Raw genomic sequence first — 21,386 nt, 5'->3', positions numbered from 1 at the left:
CCCATTATGCTTGGTCTTCAAAAGGAAGGTCTTCTAATTCAAAGCTGGGTTGTGGTCTGAGCATGGTGCCATAGGTATTCACCAATTTTTTGGCATCATTGGTGGGATGGAGTCATCTGCTAGGAATCTGAGTTCTTATATACTTGGATGACTGGTTAGTTCTCGCCAACTCATTTCGGGTGATCATGAGGGTGAAGGACTGTCTTCTGCACTGGGATCCTCATTTATGTCGACTAGTTTATGCTGCTTCTGACCAAGTCAACTATTTCCCTGGGGATGAAGACTGACTCTCTTTTTGGACTTTTTAACAGACAGGTAGCCAAGTTTTTATTACTGATGAGAAAATTTTGACCTTTAGAAAAGTCTCCTGCCAAGAGGTGCTGTCCATTTTGGGTCACATGGGTTCCTTTGAGAAGTTTGCCAATATAGCTCATCTATGAATGCAATTTTTCCTCAAGAACTCTTAGAATAGGTCTTATCTTCCAAACTCGATGCCAAAGGTAGTTTCTTCAGATCTTTCAACTTCTCTCTGGTGGTGGGGAGATTGGTCAAAACTGTTCATGAGTCTACCTCTAGACCTAAAGATTCCAGACCTCACATTCTGGGGAACATCAGTGTGTTAGGAGTTGGATTGCGGAAGAGAGCAAGATGCACAAAAACAATCTGGAGAGTTTGGCAATTTGGAAAGGTCTAATGCAAGAGGAACATCTACTAAGAGACAAGATGATTGCAGTCTACTCCAACAATGCAACACTTTTTCTTACATAAGGAGGTTAGGAGGTAGAAAATCGAGAGGTTTGCTCAAGCTAGCAGAGTAACTTCTTTGAATTGAGTCCTGGAACATCATTCCTCTACCACAGTTTATCCCAGGCAGAACAACATTAATGCAGACCAACTCAGAAGGATAGGGCAAGTTCTTCCTTCAGAATGGTCTCTTCGTCCATAAATATGACTGTTGGGGAAATCAAGCATTCACTTGACATGGTTGTCAACGTAGCTCAATGAGAGTGATCTTCCTTTCTCTCTTATCATTAGGCCATTAGGATATCCTGGTAAGAATTCAGGGAGCATAAGGTACACATTGGTTTATGGGAATATACCTTCATTACTGAAGGTGGTTGTTATCTTTAGTTTTGGGCTTCCAACTCTGGCGCAGGAGTCACTATGTGATAGAGTTCCTTATGCCTATAAGGATCCTCCAACAAGTCTCACTACAAGGGCCTTACAAGGAAGTATCACACAATAGGTAAGAATGTTTAGAAGCTTTTTCCTATTTTACTGAGGGTAAGTTTCTCTGGCTATACTAACCCCCCATCCTCATTCAATGAGCTAGTCAGCTACCTTTAACAGTAGGTAAGATTCATCCCAAATAATGAAAATTTATTTTAAATTAATTATTTGGATACCTTTAAAGTGGAAACCTATCCAGTCTCCCACATATTAGAGGTTGGTCAGGAAAAATTCTGGGTCAACCAAGTGTTATTCTTTTGTATATGTATTTTGAATGTTGGTCACACCCAACAGTGCAGAGATGTTAGCTAACTTATTAGTAAGTATCCAAATAATTAATTTAAAATGTTTTCTTTTTAATATAAACCCATCACTTATGTTGACCCCCACATTTGTGGTCGTAAAAGGTCCAAGACACTGCAATCTACTTTCTGCAGTCGCTTGCTGAGCCATCAGAGACGTTCCTTCAAGCAATGTTTGATAGGCTGGACTCTGTTTTTTGTAGGAGGTATCCTGCACTTTCTACCAAGAAGCATCGTATAAGGAGGCTCTGTTTTTTTGCGAGAGGTATCAGTACTTTCTACCAAGAAGTGTCATAGAAGGAGGCTCTGTTTTTTGTAATCAGTATCCTGTACTTTCTACAAAGCGTCGTAGAAGGAGGGCTCCTTCCCCTCTGCCATCTCCCCCCACCCCCATGTTCTCGGGTCAGACGTTGGAGGATTAAGGACTTTGTTGCTTTGTCTTCTCGGGGTGAGAGGAGTGTTTCACCATCTTTCCAGCCCAGACATGTCTCACCCTTGCATTTACATGTACTATGTGTTCCATTTCATGATGGCCTTCACTTTCCTCAGAGTCTTCAAGCTGATTCTCCGTTGCCTCTACCTGATTGAGTTTGCCATAAGGATGATGAGGCTCCAATTAAGAGGTCAAAGGTGCCTAATGCTCAGGTTGCTGATCCTACACCTAGGTGTTCTCGTCTCTAGAGGCTGTTGTTCCTGTTCTGCCTCATGCCTCCCAACGAACGTGTTTGTAGTGAGAATCATGAGGCTGTGGACAATGTTTCCCAGCTTAGTAGAGGTTCTTTGCCTATGCATGATGGGAAGGCCAGCCTTTCTCCTGTGTCCAAGAAGCCTAGAATGTACCTGGAAGTACATGTCCCTCATTGGGGTTCATTACCCAAGGAGTTCCCACTTGTGTTGTTCACCTTCCAGAGTTGGGGACCTTCCTCGAGACCAGTCTCTAGCAAATTGTTCTCTAGTGTGTCATTCTTTATCTCGCAACATGGCCGTGTACATGGTTCGTTGCACAAGCATGTACATGGTTTGCGTCAAGGCCGCATACATGATTCATTGCTCGACATTGTTCCTGAGCCCTCTTTCTTGGGATCTTCTTTTGGTCAAGGTCCTAGTCCTGTCGGTGGAGGGTGTCATGTCTGGCTTGGGTTCCAAGGGAAGCCTCTTCAGTCACCTTAGAGAAGGATGAGGATCCTTCTATGCCTCCTGTTTTGTGTCGTTGCTCTCCTTTGCCTAAGCCAGAGGATGGGGAGAGTCAAGAGTTTCTGTCTTCTTTTTTGGAGGTTATTGATCTCATTTGCGAGTTCAATAATCTGCGGCGGAGTACACATACTCGGTCTTCTTTGACCCTTACAGGCAAGATGCTAGAGCTTCGTTTGAGCTTCCTTGTTCTGGGCATACTCAATCAATTTTGCGTCACATTAATGTCTTGGTCTCAGGTTGGGATGGCACCCTGCTCTCTTAATAGGTCATTTTAGCTTCTGCCCCCTCCTCTCGTGTGGCATAGCAAATATTATTCAACTGATATCTCATCAACTTAAGCTGGACGTGATCTGTCTAAAGCCTGGCTTGACTGTGGATCAGGTAAGGGCTGAGGGCCCTTCGTTGACTTCTCAAGAGGCCTCTGCTATGGAGTCTACTGCTTCTCCTGTCTTCCAGACTGTGTCCTGGCTACACTTATGGACTACTGCGATGGCCAGGATAGCGTTGTGTCACTCTGATGCATGTCCCATTAGCTCGCCCTCCTTTATCAGGTTGCTGCAGTCTGGTGCTAAGGCCATCTCTTACCTGGGCCACCTCAGTTCTAGTTTGTGGGCCAACCTTCTGGTTAGGATGGAAGCGGCCCTGTCAAAGGTGGCAGGGTCGGTGGGTTCTGAGTCCTTGTCATCTCTTTGTAATGGGGAACCTCCTGTGCAGCTTCTCTTTCTGAGGAGACAATTAGAAAATGCGATCAACTGGTGATGTGCTGATATGAAAGATAGGCTGGTTCAGCAGGCAGTCTTGAAGTCAGAGGCTTGCTCTTGCCCTCCACCTCCTCCTCCAAGGCAGAGTAGGCGGTCTCCTCTGAGGAAGTCGGACAAGGGTTCGATGTCTGTAAGGGCTCCTCAGTCTCCTGCTCCATCTAAATCTAAGCAACAGCAATGCCCCTTTCAGCTTGCCCCTACAAGCCAGGAAGAGGGGGGGGGGGCTAGAGGAAGGGGCAGTGGGTCGTCGATAGAGAGGGCACCACTCCTTTCCTGTTGCCATGGGTAGGGGGATGCCTGCCAGGCCATTCAGCCACATGGCAATTCCACAGACTGGAGAAGTGGGTAGTAGATGTTCTTTGGGTAGGGTATCTACTACCTTTTGACTTTCCTCCCCCTCTCTCAAACAGACCCTTCCTCCACCTAACTTATGCTCATGCTCAGGCTCTCCAAAGTACTTTGCCTTTGGGAGGGAGTGTTGAGGATGCTGGACAAGGGCGCAGTGGAGGAAGTACATGTCCCTCATTGGGGTTTTACAGTTGGATTTTCCTGGTGCCAAAGGCTATGAGCGACTGGAGGCTAGTGATAGATCTTTCCACACTAAACAACTTCATCAGGAGGATGAGGGTCAGGATGGAGACACCCCGGATGTTTTTGGCAGCAGTAAGGAAAAGCTACTTTTTATTGTTAATAGACTTGTTAGACACTTCCAGATTCCAGTTCACCCTTTGTCCAGGAAATTCTTTTCCTTCAGCCTTGGAGAGCAAGTCTTCCAGTTCAAGGTCCTTTACTTTGGCTTGACTACAGCCCCTTAAGTGTTCACAAGGGTCTTCACCTTAGTTTCAATGTGGGCATGATCATGCTCAAGGGATTCGCCTGTTGAGATACCTCGACAACTGGCTGGTCTTGGTAAGTTCCAGAGAGAAGCTGGTTCAGGATAGGGATAATTTTCTTCAGTTTTGTCGGAGCCTAGGCATTGTGGTAGAACTGGAGAAGTCCAATTTGCTTCCCAGCCAGAGGGTTCTTTACCTGGGTGTCTGTAGGTTGGCAGCATCGAAGGTTTTTCTGTCGGACCAGAGGTTTCAGAAATTCAGGTCTCTGGCACGCTCCTTCCTGTCACCGAACAGCCAGCTCACCAGCGGCAGCTTCTTCTAGGGATCTTGTTGTCTCTTGAAAAGCTGTTCCCTCACGGTTGACTCCACCTCCACTCTCTGCAGTGGAGGCTGAAGGTGTTCTGGTCCCTGGCGGAAGATTTCCCTCAGCAGCAGGTACCTCTGTCAGAAGAGACCTTTGTTGGTAGTTAGACGACCAGAATCTTATGGTAGGAGTCCCTCTACATTCACCCCCCTTCATCGATGGTTGGGGTGCTTATCTCAAGCATCTCCCTGGCCTCAGGTGTTTGGAGTGCAGAGGACAAGCTGCTTCACAGCAACATGTTGGCGTTGAAAGCAGCCTTCCTAGGTCTTTGGGAGTTCTAAGAGAGGGTAGGGGGTCATGCTGCCATTGTGATGTTGGACAACTCCACAGTGGTGGTGGTGGGGGGGGGGGGTGTCTCGCCAACTCCACTTGTTGACAGTTAAGATGCAACAGTGGGCGATCGAAAACTTGGTGGAGCTCATAGCCAGGTACATTCCAGGCAGGAGGAATGTGGTGGCCAACAAGCTAAGTCGTTGAAGTAAAGTCCTAGGTATGGAGAAGTGTCTGCATCAGGATGAAGCAGACAGGCTGTTTCACTTTTGGGAAAAACCCATGTTAGACCTCTTTACCACTTGCTTCAACAGAAAGCTGGAGGTATACTTCTCGATGGTTCCGGATCCTCTTGCTCTGGTTGAGGACGCTCTACAGCATCCTTGGGACAATCTTGAGATTAATGCCTTCCCTCCGTTCTGCTTGATCAGTCAGGTCCTGAATAGGGTAATGAGCTCTCAAAAACTCGGTTAAGTATATCTTAGTTTAACCACACCACTGAGCTGATTAAAGCTCTCCTAGGGCTGGCCTGAAGGGTTAGATATTTTTATGTGGCTAGGAAGCAATTGGTTACTTAGCAACAGGACTTACAATTTATTGTGGGATCTGAACCACATTATACCGAGAAATTAGTTTCTAATCACCAGAAACAGATTTCTCTGACTCCACCTTGGCAGAGTGGGGAATCAAACTCGGGACTGTTGAATTGGTAGGCGAGCACGTAAACTACTTGTCCAACGAGGAACTTTGCAAAATCTCAGGATGACCTTAGTGGCACCTCTTTGGCCTCAGGTGGAGTGATTCCTAGATCTTCTGCTCCTTCTGTCAGAGGTTCTGAGACAAGTTTCCCCATGGCACAACCTTCTTTGCCAACCTCATGTTGAAAAGTTTCACCACTTGGTAGAATTTCTATCTCTTCACGGCTGAAGACTATCAAGTGTCTCCTGCGAGCATGAGGTTTTTCTCGCAAAGCTGCAGGCCAGATGTTCAGGAGAGGTTCATCAGCAGTTTACCTGGGCAAGTGGGTCGTATACTGTGATAAGTGTTGTCGACGGGGTTTCTCTCCACTTGGAGCTTCTGTTCAGCAGATAGCAGATTTCCTGATCTTTCTCAGTGATGAGAAAGGTCGTCCCTTGGGGTTGGTTCTGCGTTGAAGAGCGTGGACATCTCTTCATCCTGGGAAATCTCGTTGTTCGGGTGTTTCAAACAATTCTGTTTACCAAACAGAAGTAAGATCCGATGTGGGATCTTACTTTGGTCCTGAATAGTCTCACTCATATTCCATTTGAGTCACTACGTTGATTGTCAGACATGAATCTGACTCTGAAAACAGTTTTCTTGTTGGCCTTGGGTTCCTTGAAAAGAGTTGGAGAGCTTCATGGCCTGAGTTATGACATAAAACACACCAGGGGTTGAGGGTCTTTGGTCTTCAAATTTGACCTGGATTTCGTGGTTACGACTCAGAATCCCTTAGTGCATGATGACAGATTTGCCTCATTTTCTATTCCCTCACTGAATGAGTTTGTGGACAGCAATCTACAGGAATTATTACTTTGTCCTGTCAGAACTCTGCGCTGCTATCTAAAAAGGACTTGTCCCCTAAGGCTTAGGTGTCGTAGACTTTTTGTTAGGACAGGCTAGTCCAGGAGGGAGGTGTCCAAGAACACAATGTCATTCTGGCTGTGTGAGGTGATTAATCAGGCATATTCCTCACCGGCTAGTTCTGTCACAGAGTCTGTGCAGGGCAGAGCACGAGTTCCTCTCTAGTATTGAAGAAGAACTTGTCTCGTCATAGGATTTTGAATGCTGGTTCCTGGCTTCAGCAAACCACTTTCACTTCCTTTTACCTGAAGGACACTGCCCACAGGTCCTTGTAGCTCATCCAGTGCCCATGGTGGGACAGTTTGTATTTTACCTAAGATGATTGTGTGGAAGAGAGAATGAGTGAGTTGGCTGGTGTTTTTCAGATTACATTTAGTGTGTGATGTTGTAAATAAGGGATTTTGACGAAGGAAAAATCTATTTCTGGGGAGGACCTGTGTCGCCCAGTGAAAAGTTCCTGTAGCTCACTTTTCTAGTGTAAATAGATTCTAAATATACCAGAGAAAAAAGCTAGTATGGTATGCTGAGGTTACTACCCTCGCGCGAGCACCCTAAGGGTGTTGGGTATTAGGTACAAGGCGAGTGGAAGCCACTATTCACAGGTCCCCTGCCAATTAGAGGATTCCTTTCCAAAATCCCTCTCATGGAGGGAGCCATCGCAAAGGTCACTCCTTCCCCTCGCTCCCACTACTTCTACCCGACCCGAGCGCCATCTGCATTCCTGGATTTAGACCCCCTGGCTTGGATTGGTACAAGGGGGGGAATCTAATTAGAAGGGCTGGGTTCACCAGGCGATACAGGTCTTCCCCCAGAAATAGATTTTTCCTTCGTCAAAATCCCTTTTCTGGGTTCGACCTGTGTTCGCCAGTGAAAAGGTATCAGAGAATGCCTATCCAAGCTTACTAGATACTAAGTAGTTTTTATAAGGAAGGAGTTAATGAAACCTAAGGTTCAATTCAAATTAAATTTACTCACTTACTACTTACACTAGGTTCATTTAAAATTAAATGAACTTACTTACTACTTACACTAAGACTTAAAACTATTACTTAGAACTAGTAATAACATCATGATATCATACAATTTGAACAGGGTATCCAAGGCAATATCACATTTCTGGGGTATGTACAGACCGGTCCATAGGACAATCAGGGACCAAACATTCTATATACAAGTTTCAGCGGCAGGATGACGCCCAGGCCCTCCCGACCTGGAGGAGAGAGGTTTGGTGGGGAGTACGAGCGAGGCAGGCAGGAAGGAGAGAGTATTAAGAAAGTAAAGGGTAAGGAGAAGATTGATAGATTCATTATTTGGGGGAGACTATGCTCCCTGCAGCAACTGCTGGGAATTTAAGGGCTTCTAAGTTCTTTAAATAGTGGCGCTTAAAAACTGCCGGAGATTTCCAACCCGTATATTTCTTCAGGTCTTCGAAATTCATTCTAATACCTTTAAGAGAAATCGTGCCACCTTTCACTCTAATGAAAAGGGGACCTGAAGATGTTGCGGAAGTTCTGGCTAAGAAGGATCTAAGGGTAGTGACAGGGCACAATGATGTGTCCTGTGTCAGAGGGATGATTTTCCATGGAGCCCATCTATTTTGTGGGTCCTAATTCTTAGCCAGGAACCTCCGGTCTGGGGATAGTAGTACTTCCCCTGACGGGAGGAATTCTATATGGTCTGGATTCCTTGAGAGAGCTGGGAGTTCAGATATTCTGGCACCTGAGGCCATAGCCATTAGGAATAAAGTTTTTCTTAGTAGGGTTATATATGAGCATGCCTCATTATTAGTATCTGAGGCTAATTTGAGTACATCATTCAAGAACCAAGTGACCATATGTGGGCGGTCAGTTGGTCTCAGGCGGGCACATGCTCTTGGAATGGAGGAGAAGTATGCGTCTGACAAGTTAATACTAAAGCCAACCTGAGAAATTTTCTTCAAAGCTGACTTGATTGTCATGACGGCTAGGCCTTTCTCAAAGAGAGTTCTAAAGAACGAAATTGCCAGATTCGTGGTCATTTTATGAGCATCTGATTCCTTCAGGAATTTGGCCAATTTTTTGACTTGCCGAATCATATTGCCTGAGCGTTGATTCTCTTTTATACGATTCTTAAATACAATGTTAAGTGGATCGATACTCGCGTCCTTTTGGGCTGCAAACTTCATGAAGTCCATAAAGTTAGGGCATTCAAAATTCTTGAGGAAGCTGACACAGTTTGAGTTTGTATTATCTGTGTCAGTTCTGGGCGAGGGATCCGTTTGGGTCGGAGCTTCAATTCTAGAAGAAGCAGAAACCAGTTGGGTGCCACTAATGCTACCTGTCCTGTGAAAGATCATAGCTTGTGCAGGACCTTCATCAGAAGATTCACCGGAGGGAATAGATAAATCTTCTGCCAGTTGTTCCAATCTATGGTCATCGCATCTGTGGCATAGGCTAGAGGGTCTAGGTTGGGTGCCACATAACATGGCAGCTTGTGGTTGGCTTCTGTGGCGAATAGGTCTACTTGAAGGTCCGGGATTTGTTTGCAAATCCACCGGAATGAATTCTTGTCCAGAGACCACTCCGATTCTAGCGGAGTTGTCCTGGAAAGTGTGTCTGCAAACACATTCTTGACTCCTGCCAGGTGAGGTGATGACAGGTGCCAATGATTTTTCGCCGCTAAAGAAAATATTGCAATCAGCACGTGATTTAGTTTGCTTGACCAGGAACCCCCTCTGTTTATGCAGTGTACCACCACTAGACTGTCCGAGACTATTCTCACATGACTGTTCCTGGCCGGAGTTAGTCGTTTTAGGTTCAGGAAAACTGCCATAGCTTCTAGCACATTGATGTGGAACTGGCGGAACGTATCCGACCATGTCCCCTGAACCTTCTTGTATTGTGAATATCCCCCCCCCAGCCACTCAGTGACGCGTCTGTATGAATTGTCAAAGACGGCGGAGGGAATTGCAGTGGTACTGCCTTGGTCAGATTCTATTCTTGTGATTCATCGATGGGCGAAGCCTCTTTGTTAGAATAGGTGGAATTACTGAAATTTTGTCTCTGAGATTGATGTTGGCTCTCTTCCTCCAGACTCGATTGATATCCTTCAATCTGGCTTTTAGTAGGATGTCTGTTATTTGGTAGCCGCTGCTATCTGCTTGGCTTTCCTGGGTGGAAGAGATAGCTTGTGCTTTATTAGGTCCCATTGGATTCCCAACCATTGAAAGTGGGAAGCCGGGTCCAGCCGAGATTTTTCCTAGTTTATCTGGAAGCGCAGAAACTCCAAGAGTTCTATTACTTTGGCTGTCGATTTGCGGCATTCCTCGACACTGGCTGCCCAAATGAGCCTGTCGTCTAGGTAGGCTACTAACATAATCCCTTTGGTTCTTAGTTCGTTGATTATCATCTCTCCTAGCTTGGTGAATACCCTGGGCACAATGTTGAGCCCGAACGGCATGACTGAATGAGTAAGCCTTGTTTCCTAGCCTGAAGCCTAGGTACGGAGAGAAGTTCCTTGCTATCGGGACATGACAGTAAGCGTCTGTAAGATCTACAGAGGTGGTGACGGCCCCACGGGGAAGTAAGGTCCGCACCTGCGAGACCGTCAGCATGCGGAACTTGTCACAAAGAATGTATGAATTGAGCCTTGACAAGTCTAGAATCACTCTTCTTTTGTCCGAGTCCTTCTTTGGGACACTGAACAGATGTCCTTGAAATTTTAGTCCCCTCACTCTTTTTATGGCTTTCTTTTGTAGGAGATCCTTGGTATATTCTACCAGGTCCGCTATTGGGATCTGAAAGAAGTTTATTGGTGGTGGGGGCCCTTTCTTCCACTTCCATCCCAGGCCCTTGGAGACTATACTGTGGGCCCATGAACTGAAGGTCCAATGGTCCCAAAAGAGATATAATCTCCCTCCTACCTGCGGGCTCTCACTGGTTGGTTGCAGGTTTGTACCCTCTGCCTCCTCGGAAACCTCTAACCCTTGAGCCACCTCGTAGTCGGGAGCCACCTCTGGCCCTGCTACTACCCGCATGCCTGTTGTAGCTGCGAAATGATTCTCTAGCTTCATAGGCGGGGTTAAAGGCTGGGGAGGTTATGATGGCTGTGGAGGTTGAGGGTTGCTGGGCCGGCGGAGTTTGTAGCAGAACAAACTGCTGTTGGGGCTGAGCCTTTGATGTCGAGGGCTTACCAACTTGTGACACTGGAACCGCCTGGACAATTGTCTGTGGTCGAGAGGGCTTGTATGGATTGTATCTCCTTGGCCTCTTCTTAGTTCTAGTTTGATGTCCGGGTGCCTCAAACTTCCAATTGAAGGGAAGTCCCCACCGGACCCGGAGGCTCTGGTTGGCCCTGGAAGCTTCTCGAGAGAGGTTGTCCACTTCTGCTTGAGGGAACAAGTTCTCTCCCCAGATTGATGCCTTTATTAATCTGTTAGGCTCATGCCTTATGGAAGCCTCCGCCAGGACGTATTTTCTGCAAGTTCGCCTTGCCATTCCAAAGTCATAAAGGTCTGACTGGAAAGTCTGTAGTAGACTTTTTGTCAAGACCTGGAATACCTGTTTGTCCCGGTATGTAGTGGCAAGCAATTCTGCCGAAGTGATGGAACTGATAGACCTTGCTAGTCTCGTTCTTGCCTCATACTCTGCTTTAATCAAATTCTCCGGAATCTTAGGCAGCTTCTCGGAGAACAAGGTAGAGGCACAATCTGGGTCCAGTTTACCTGCTGTAAACGTGGCCGGAGCTTCATTCCAAAACTCCCTACTTGCGGGAAAGAGAAGAGAGGTAGCCTCTGTCTCTTTCAGTGCCGGGAGGGGTTTGTCCTCTGCTATAGCTTGCAGAGTTAGTTCTGCTACCTTGTCAGTGCAGGGCAACGGAACCTGATCCAGGGTCACAAACATGGTAAATGCACCCTTGTGAGGCATCAACCTGGTGTTAACGCAGTCCCATTCGGTGAGGGTGCGCGCCCAAACAGCTTGGGCTTGGTCCCTCGGGAAGATCACTGTCTCCTTTGGGACCTTCTCCACTCTGACTAGCGCATGCTCCGCTAGTCTGACAAACCCGGGGAAGGGAAACTGGAGACCTTTCGGGAAGAGCTCAAAGTCTTCCAGTGCCCGGGTCCCGCACCCTTCGATTGTTAGCTTTCCATCTGAGTATAGGGCATGCATAGCAAGCTGCCACAGATTGTTTTTATGGAAGGGGGAAAGCTTAGAGGCATCCGGCACCACCATCGCCAGCGCCAGAGATCCGGAGTGGAGAAATCCGGACATCATGTCCTCTAATGGTTTGATCCTCTCGGCCACCAAGTCTGATACTGTTTGACCGGAGACTTCAGATCCGGAGGCGAGTCGTAACGACTCAAACCTTTCATCTACTGCCTCCCAAACCTTCGACAATAGAAGGTTAGCGAGAAGCTCATGGTCGACGCCGGACTCCGTCACCTTGGATTTAGCGGACTTAGATCTCGACCCCTTGGGGGGGAGGGAATCCTTGGCTGCAGGCGACTTAGCAAAAGAAGTCGATGGCTGTGGGGCTGGAGACGACTCAGTCGCCGCTGACGAAGTTGGCTTTGATCCCTTGGGCAGGGATTTCGGTCTTACAGATTTTACCTTGGGATGGACCGACCGTGAACCATCCCAAGTAGGGGCAGGCTTAGAGAAGCCCCGGAAAGAAGAGGAAGAAGAAGGAGTAGGACTAAGGAGACTACCTGCCTCACTTACTTCCCCACTTACCTCCTCCTCAACGGCCATGGGCTCTGTATGGATATTGATGGCTGCTACATCTGCCATCAAGTCCTCCTGGTCCTCCGGAAGGGGTGCCGTCTCCGCCTGGATGGCGTCAATGATGGGTGCCGCCAGATGAGCTGGGACCAACGTCGAGGGTGACCCCTTAAACAGAAGGGAGCCCAGGCTGGCATCAAGGATGTAGGGATGCCCTGATGGCGCGTTCCTCCCATAGCCGGAGACCCAGCGCCTCAGGTCCGTCCTAGCGGTCTTGTCTCGGCCATCTCTTGGAGAGGAAAAGGAAATTAACCTTCCAGACATAGGAAACCATTTTTGTAAACAATTTTCTATATGGTTTATCACAATTTTCATAATGAAAATGTAGCCAAGATATTTAGCCGCTCATCTACGAGAAGAGTCACCATCTCATCGCAAACGGTGCATGCCTTCGGGTGCCAGACCATGTAGGTGGGTTGTCCCTCTTCGCCGTCGAATGGCACCGAGCAGTTGGCATGAGAATGGCACACCTCATGCCCCTAAGTCTCGCCGAGGGAGGCGGAGCACCCCGTCGACTGGCAGCCTACCTTCTGTAATTTGAATTATTAATGAGTATCAGCCTCAAGGAAGGGCGGAGCGAACTCTGGTGAGGGCAGGCAACTTAAACTAGATAATGGTTCAAGCCTTACTCACTAACAAATTCAATTCACTGAATATATAAAATAATATCTTTAGATATAACTGCCTGCTCCCGATCCCGTTCCTGGGGCTCAATGTAAGTCTATACTTGGGATCTGATATCCACCGGACCTGGGAAGAGGAAGAACCTCGACTCTATATGGTTGGCCAGACCAGAAGGCTACGTATTAACGTAGATGCCTACATGATCTCCCAAGATTGAGAACTGAGCTATGGCAAGTTTATTGCAACACTGGTGGCGGATGTGAGGGTGAGTCATGTCCGTCGGTACCCATAAGGGTCCGGAGATGTCCACTGTACAGTCCCCCAAGCTTAGCCCACTCGAAGTCTCGTTTCTCCTTGTCCTAAACACTGCCTGCAGAACGGACCGAGGTGGCGGATCAGGGAAAGGTAATTCCGTATCTGAAGTTGCCTACCTCTATCGAGGGGGAGAGGGGAGTAAGACTCCTATCCCAATTCCGTGGCTAGGGGCAGACCGGAGAAAGAGACCACAGAGCGGCGGAGCTATATATGTACAACCCGTAGCCATGTCCGTCAGCCGGCATGGTTCCGGGGGACTATATGCTCGGAGACATAAAATTACATCTAGTACCCATGTCCCCACCCCCACACTCGCCCCCTCCCTTCCCACTTAAATGAAACTCAAGCGGCCGTTCCTCACTAAGAGTACTAATGCCGTGAGTCATAAAGGTCTGGCTGAGCCGAGCCTGGAAGTGGGTGGGGGGGAAGGGGGGTTGGTATGAGGGGTGGTCGGTCGTGATCGCCTGGCCACCTACCCGATCAGAGATGGCCACCTATTAGCGGTTGTGTGGACTACTACCGCAGGGGTGGTAGTGCGACTGGGCCTGTGGCCCGTCATGGTTGGTACAGCAACCGGTTGGCGTGGCTCTCGATCGGGAGGCATAGCCTACTACTAAAGGTTATACCGAAGGAGGCTAGGCCAAGACGAACACTAACCAGACTTTTTACAATACAGTGATACAGCATTGTCTAATGACAATAAAATCAATAAGTATAATTGATAATGAGGCACTGGAAGAGTTGCAAGGGGGGTTTTATGGTTAGGGAGAATACCCGATATGGATCTAGCTTGACCGTCCGAGATCGCTACAGACTCGGACCGTTAGGCCAAATTTCCTCTACAACATCACTATGTGGACAGTAGCCCTCAACCAAACCTAATAAACTCGAATTTTTTCGATTCAGATTGGTCGGAAGGATAGGTCCAATAATATGAATAGAGAGAGAGGGGCTCTCTATCATTGATATCCTCCCCTGAAGCACTTTAGCACCATCAGGGGAAGAGGCATAAAGGGTACCGGTTAGGGACAGTTAACCTACCTTATAAGTCTACTTAGGCTTGACTGGGGGGGGGCAACTCTCCCACCTCTTCAGTGAAATTAATTCTACTGTCATATTTACATCTATTTGGTTCGTAAGAAATTAATTCATGCAAAATCACGTTGGGAAGAGAGAAAGAAATTCTAACTCTCTCGTCCCTACCTCACGATAAACTGCTAATAGCCTATCAAATACATGTGGTATACTAATATTATATCGAGATAGGCACGAACGCGCTCTTGAGCTGGGGAGGGGGGGGGGGGTAATATATTTTAAACAACCTTTGTCTAACCTCAGACTTACCCCAGGGTATGTCATGAGCGCGTTCGGCACCTCTACAAACCAATAATTCTAATAATAACATTTGAACACATAAAATAGGTACATTTAATGCACAAAATCTTTTGATTTATGCTAATCTAGACGAAATACGTGTACCAAAATTCCATGCATTCTGATGCTGATGCTCATGAAATGGCGGGCACGCCGATGGCCCTGCAATACCTTTCTACAGGGCCGAAGGCTAATTTGGGAAGCCCCGCAACTGTACAAGTTACAAAAATACAAATTGGGGTACTCAACTTCGATGAAGGAGGAAGATCAGAAGATGCCATCTCGAATTAATTACCGATAAATCACCAAACATGAGAGCAAGAAAAACAGTGTGGAATTAGTTCTTTGTCTAAAACAGGAATGAAGATGGCGCTCGGGTCGGGTAGAAGTAGCGGGAGCGAGGGAGAAGGAGTGACCTTTGCAACAGCTCTCTCCATGAGAGGGATTTTGGAAAGGAATCCTCTAATTGGCAGGGGACCTGTGAATAGTGGCTTCCACTCGCCTTGTACTTTATACCCGACACCCTTAGGGTGCTCGTGCGAGGGTAGTAACCTCAGCATACCATGCTAGCTTTTTTCTCTTGTATATTTAGAATCTATTTATACTAGAAAAGTGAGCTACAGGAACTTTTCACCGGCGAACATAGGTCAAACCCAGAAATGGCACATATAAATTAAGTGCTACTGCTCTTATATTTAAGTAGATTTTTTCTTCATTAACAGATAGTGTTTTAAATGGATTAATCTATTAGTACTATTAGTATATCATTATACTTATACATTATACTGTATTGTATTATAAATAATTTTTGTTTATTTCATTTACTGACTTAATGTACACAGCAAATGTAATGTAACAATAAGCCTATTTTAAAAATTTTCTAGTTTTTATTTTAGCCTTACTTAGTGTATTAAATTATTTTTGTTTATGGTATTACATTGTCAGAAATTATCCATTAAAAACCATTTGGTAATGCAAAATCATATTGGATTAGGCTAAAATATGTGCTGAAAGATAATGGATTAGCGGCGCACCCGATATGGGGGATGTTGAAGGGGAATAATCTAAATGGCAAGAGACCTGTGTTAGTGGCATCCACACACCCTGAACTTTATACACGACGCCCTTAGGGTGCTCGCTCGAGGGTATTAACCTCTGCATACTAATGCTAACTTTTCTCTGGTATATTTAGAAAGTATTTATATCAGAAAAGAGGCTAGAAGGACCTTTTCACCGGGCGACACAGGTCTCTCCCCAGAAATAGATTTTTCCTTCGTCAAAATCCCTTTATTGCATTTCCAAGTCTGGTATCTGAAGTAAAGTACGTATAATGCTTCAGAATTTTTTAACTACTTAAAAGTCTATATAATGCTTCAGAATTTTTGAACTATTTCAAAGTCTACTGGTTTACCAGATTTCGTAAGCAGAGCACTAAATTTTAAAGCATTTCAATAACAGCCAAACAAAACTCACTATTTCTAGACAAATTAAATTTTGCTAGCACTACCAAATCTTAAGTAGTCCATTAACCCTTTTGTTTTTCCCACACATTTTCTGAAGTTACTGCAGATGCATTTGCAGTAATTAGAATTATTTTCCCCATTCTTTTTGTTTTGCATTCTGGCTTTAAGTGACTTCTCTACCATAGAATATTGCAAAATTCTGTTTTTTGTAATTTTTGAAGGCTTATTTTGCAAGAGAGGTGGTTTTTTTTGTTTTGTTTGGTAAGGGTTCTATCTTTACTAATGAACATTAGCACAGTATATTTTAACACAAGTATGTGTCATAAATAAAGAAAGGGTTGTTGTACTAAAGTATATCAAAGGCTGGGATGTACATTAAACAATACATCTTCTGAGTTAATATTTAGAATTTTGTCTATAACAGTACAGCAGTTTATTATACAACAGAATGACTTAGTTCTAATGAATACTTACAGGATTAGTTAGAACTATCTTGCTATCTTTGGTCTTGAGCACTATGCAGTTTTCTCCCTTAATTTGAACAAAATCAGAAGAAACATCATCTAGCTGGTCCATGAATATAAGCTCAGGTTTTCCCGAACTGGACTCAGAATGAAGTTCAACACGATTTGGATACAGCTTAGCATACCGAGTTTGCCATGCAGATGTGAAGGGTCCACCCAATTTCTTTATGTAACCATGGATAATACAGTCTGATTCTGTAAAAATGAAATAATGCAAACATATGAAGTAATGATAATAAACTGTATGATTTAAAAAATTTTGATGGTAACTCCAAACAAATTTTGTTCTCTTTGACCACTGATTTACAACACCTTGAATATCAATAAAAAGCTCAAATTTTCTTAGCATTTACATATACTATTGATTTTCCTATTATGGCAGTTGATACTAATACTACACTTTACAACCTAGATTTGTGTACCTACTAAGGGATTCAGAGCCGATGAAACAGTTTTTTGCAGCACATTTTTATCAAAGAATTGGATGAAGGTGAAAGTTGGCAAGTGTATATTTTATAACCGTACCTAATTTTTGCAAGTATACTAATATTACCTAAGTTTGATTGTTTTGATATTTATAGAGCAAAATGAAGTTGCTGATGCAGGAACCGAGAAAATCACAGAAAAGGACCCAATAACCATTCATGATGTAAATATAATATGATGTCATGAGGCTCCACCCATCCACCAGGTAGGCAGTAAGTCACTTAACACAGTCTATGCTTCCAAAAATTCAATACTGGCCAGCAGGATATGGAATTGTCGCCATGGTTGCAAGACTGCATTTGTGCTATTGGCTTGCCACTGTATACAAGCGAGAAGGCTCAAGGCAAGATTTACTATAGTGTGAAGGCTCAAGGCAAGATTTACTATAGTGTGAATAGGTATGTAATTATTTCTATAATGGGTAATAGCTACTTGGCAACACTCATCTCTTGCTGCACCAAGTATAAGACTATAGTGTCAAAACCTTAGGTTAAACAGAACTAATTGTCTTTTTGTATTCCCATCCTGAATAGTTGTATTCCCATCCTGAATAGATGTAGATATAACAAATGAGCTATAGACTGATTCAGTATGTGGATGAATTACATACATTGAATTTGTAAATATGAATAACAAGAAAATGGAAGAATTCCAAGTTAACAGCTTAGTCCCAACAATATCTGCTTACTTCCCCCCTAGATCCCCCATGAAGGCGAAGCTTTTTCTGCCTCCTTATTGCATCAGTGGTGAATTGCCAACAATATCTGCTCAATTCCCTCCCAGATCCCCCATGTAGGTGAAGCTTTGTCTACCTCTTTATTGCATCAGTGGTGAATTGCCATAATGAGCAGGTACCTCTAAGATATGTCATTGCCTACATAATTACCCTAAGTGGGAAGCAATCCCAGCCAATTGGGTAGACCTTGTCTCTCTTGGTCTTTGTCCTAACAACTGCTGTGGAAGCTGTGATGAAACCTCCACAAAAATAATAATAATAATAATGTTCTAATGGGTCCACAATAATACAAAGTGTTAAGAGTCCGTGTATAATTTTTAAGACTTTACAAAAAGCTTTCGAACCCCGGGAAGGGTTCGAAAGCTGTTTGTATAGTCTTGAAAATTATACACGGACTCTTAACACGTATTACAAGTCCGCGTATAAGGGTTCGAAAGCTTTTTGTAGTCTTAAAAATTATACACAGACTCTTAACACGTATTAAGAGTCCGTGTATAATTTTTAAGACTACAAAAAGCTTTCGAACCCTTCCCTGGGTTCATCTTCAGTACATTGGACTGAAGATGAACCCAGGGAAGGGTTCGGAAGCTTTTTGTAAAGTCTTGAAAATTATACACGGGCTCTTAACACATATTAAGAGTCCGTGACTCTTAACACGTATTAAGAAATTATACACGGACTCTTAACACTTTGTATTATTGTGGACCCTTTAGAACATTCTGTATACTCTCGTGATAGAGAGTTTTTCCCTAATAATAATAATAATAATAATAATTAATAATAATAATAATAATAATAATAATAATAATAATAATAATAATAATGTGGCGCCGTGGAGGAGTGGGTTAGGTCGTCAATAGACTTAAGTCAAGTTAAGCAACATTGGGGCTGGTCAGTCGTTGGATGGGTGACCGCTCTCCTCGGCGTTGATTCCTTGGGAAAGGATCTTTACCATAATTTCCTCAGTCTACTCAGCTGTAAATGAGTACCTATCCCTGATGGGGTAGGGTCCAGCTATGGGTTAAATAGCAAAACTCAGCAATGATGGAAAGAAATGAAGGAATCAACGACGTAAATGGAACCTCTGGCAACAGAGGAGCTTCGTCTGGCAACCAGGTATTCAACCCAATTGAAGGGGAAGACGGTCAGGTACTTGGAGGTCGTCATCCAGCAACTGATCACTACAACGACAGTAATCAACAGCCTGAGATTGGAACTACAGAGGCAAAAAGGAAGAAATGGACAAGAGAAGAAAATAAGGAAATATGGAGATGCTACATCAGAAGCAACCCGACGGAGAGAGGATATAGAAGAAGATTGGTCAACATCTGGAATGAGAGGAATAACACCCCCCAAACAGAGCAGAGGCTGGCAGACCAAGTAAGGAACATAAAGAAAAAGAACTGGCTCTCCCCAACAGAAAGAGAAGAACTGGAAAGGGAAATTTCACACGACAACGAATTACACGAAGCCGAACTGAGAGACGATGCCACAGAAAACGACAGGGAGGATGAGGTATCAAACAACGACACACGAAGAAACACCGACGAAGTAACAGAGAGGACGGAATGGGTAGAAAAGATTAGACAATGGATGGAGCCAGATACAGAGAGAATAAAGATCCCCTCTATGAAAGCCTACAACACCAAAAAATTAAGGGAGAAAACAAGTGAGGTCAATGAAATAATGGGCATAATACACACCACCAGTATCACAGAAACAAATAACTTGACATATGCAGGAGCAAGATTAGTAGCAGAACTGATGGGGATTCGAACACCAACACCACCAGCACAACCAACCCAACAGAAACCAAAACAGCAACCTCCTTGGAAAAGGCGCCTGGAAAAGCAAATCATGGTGATGAGATCTGACTTGAGTAAACTGAAAGAGATGGCAGAAAAAGGCTAAGAAGCAAGAAAACAAGGGAGGAACTCAACGAGAAATACAAAGTACAAGAGCGGGGACTAAACAACACAATAGAAGATGTAAAACAGAGGCTTAAGGCCAAAGCACATAAGATCCAACGGTACATGAACAGGAATAAGGGATACCAACAGAACAAACTATTCGGAACCAACCAGAAAAGACTATACAGCCAACTAAGAGGGGAAGACAACCACCCAGAAATTCCTGAAGCCGAACCAAGTAAGAGACTCTGGGAAAACATATGGAGCAATCCGGTATCACACAACAAACATGCAACATGGCTCCAGGAAGTCAAGGAAGAAGAAACAGGGAGAATAAAACAAAGATTCACAGAGATCACGACAGACACAGTCAGACACCAACTAAAGAAAATGCCAAACTGGAAAGCCCGAGGTCCCGATGAAGTCCATGGATACTGGCTCAAAAACTTCAAGGCCATACACCCACGAATAGCAGAACAACTCCAGCATTGTATCTCAAATCACCAAGCACCCAAATGGATGACCACAGGAAGAACATCCTTAGTACAAAAAGACAAGAGTAAGGGAAATATAGCCAGTAACTACAGGCCTATCACCTGCCTACCAATAATGTGGAAGTTACTAACAGGTATCATCAGTGAAAGGCTATACAACTACCTAGAGGAGACAAACACCATCCCCCACCAACAGAAAGGCTGCAGAAGGAAGTGTAGGGGCACAAAAGACCAGCTCCTGATAGACAAAATGGTAATGAAGAACAGTAACAGTAGGAGAAGGAAAACCAACCTAAGCATGGCATGGATAGACTATAAGAAAGCCTTCGACATGATACCACACACATGGCTAATAGAATGCCTGAAAATATATGGGGCAGAGGAGGAAAACACCATCAGCTTCCTCAAAAATACAATGCACAACTGGAATACATACTTACAAGCTCTGGAATAAGACTAGCAGAGGTTAATATCAGGAGAGGGATCTTCCAGGGCGACTCACTGTCCCCACTACTCTTCGTAGTAGCCATGATTCCCATAACAAAAGTACTACAGAAGATGGATGCCGGGTACCAACTCAAGAAAAGAGGCAACAGAATCAACCATCTGATGTTCATGGACGACATCAAGCTGTATGGTAAGAGCATCAGGGAAATAGATACCCTAATCCAGACTGTAAGGATTGTATCTGGGGACATCAGGATGGAGTTTGGAATAGAAAAATGCGCCTTAGTCAACATACAAAAAGGCAAAGTAACGAGAACTGAAGGGATAAAGCTACCAGATGGGAGCAACATCAAACACATAGATGAGACAGGATACAAATACCTGGGAATAATGGAAGGAGGGGATATAAAACACCAAGAGATGAAGGACACGATCAGGAAAGAATATATGCAGAGACTCAAAGCGATACTCAAGTCAAAACTCAACGCTGGAAATATGATAAAAGCCAAAAACACATGGGCAGTGCCAGTAATCAGATACAGCGCAGGAATAGTGGAATGGACGAAGGCAGAACTCCGCAGCATAGATCAGAAAACCAGGAAACATATGACAATACACAAAGCACTACACCCAAGAGCAAATACGGACAGACTATACATAACATGAAAGGAAGGAGGGAGAGGACTACTAAGTATAGA

General features: G+C 44.7%; 1 protein-coding gene across 1 annotated transcript in view; it reads right to left on the bottom strand.

Annotated features, from left to right (window-relative positions):
• The window catches only part of LOC135221723 (G protein-coupled receptor kinase 1-like), a 613,113-nt gene that overhangs the window by 10,568 nt on the left and 581,159 nt on the right, over positions 1-21,386 (bottom strand). Inside the window, exon 15 of the mRNA XM_064259512.1 lies at positions 16,566-16,810. Coding sequence (XP_064115582.1) covers positions 16,566-16,810 — 245 coding nt within the window. The remainder of the gene's footprint in view (positions 1-16,565; positions 16,811-21,386) is intronic.

The sequence above is a fragment of the Macrobrachium nipponense genome, chromosome 3 (assembly GCF_015104395.2).
Source record: "Macrobrachium nipponense isolate FS-2020 chromosome 3, ASM1510439v2, whole genome shotgun sequence".
NCBI classification, from domain to species: domain Eukaryota; kingdom Metazoa; phylum Arthropoda; class Malacostraca; order Decapoda; family Palaemonidae; genus Macrobrachium; species Macrobrachium nipponense.
The sequence above is the reverse complement of the archived record's forward strand: the minus strand, read 5'-3'. Positions and strand labels throughout refer to the sequence as shown.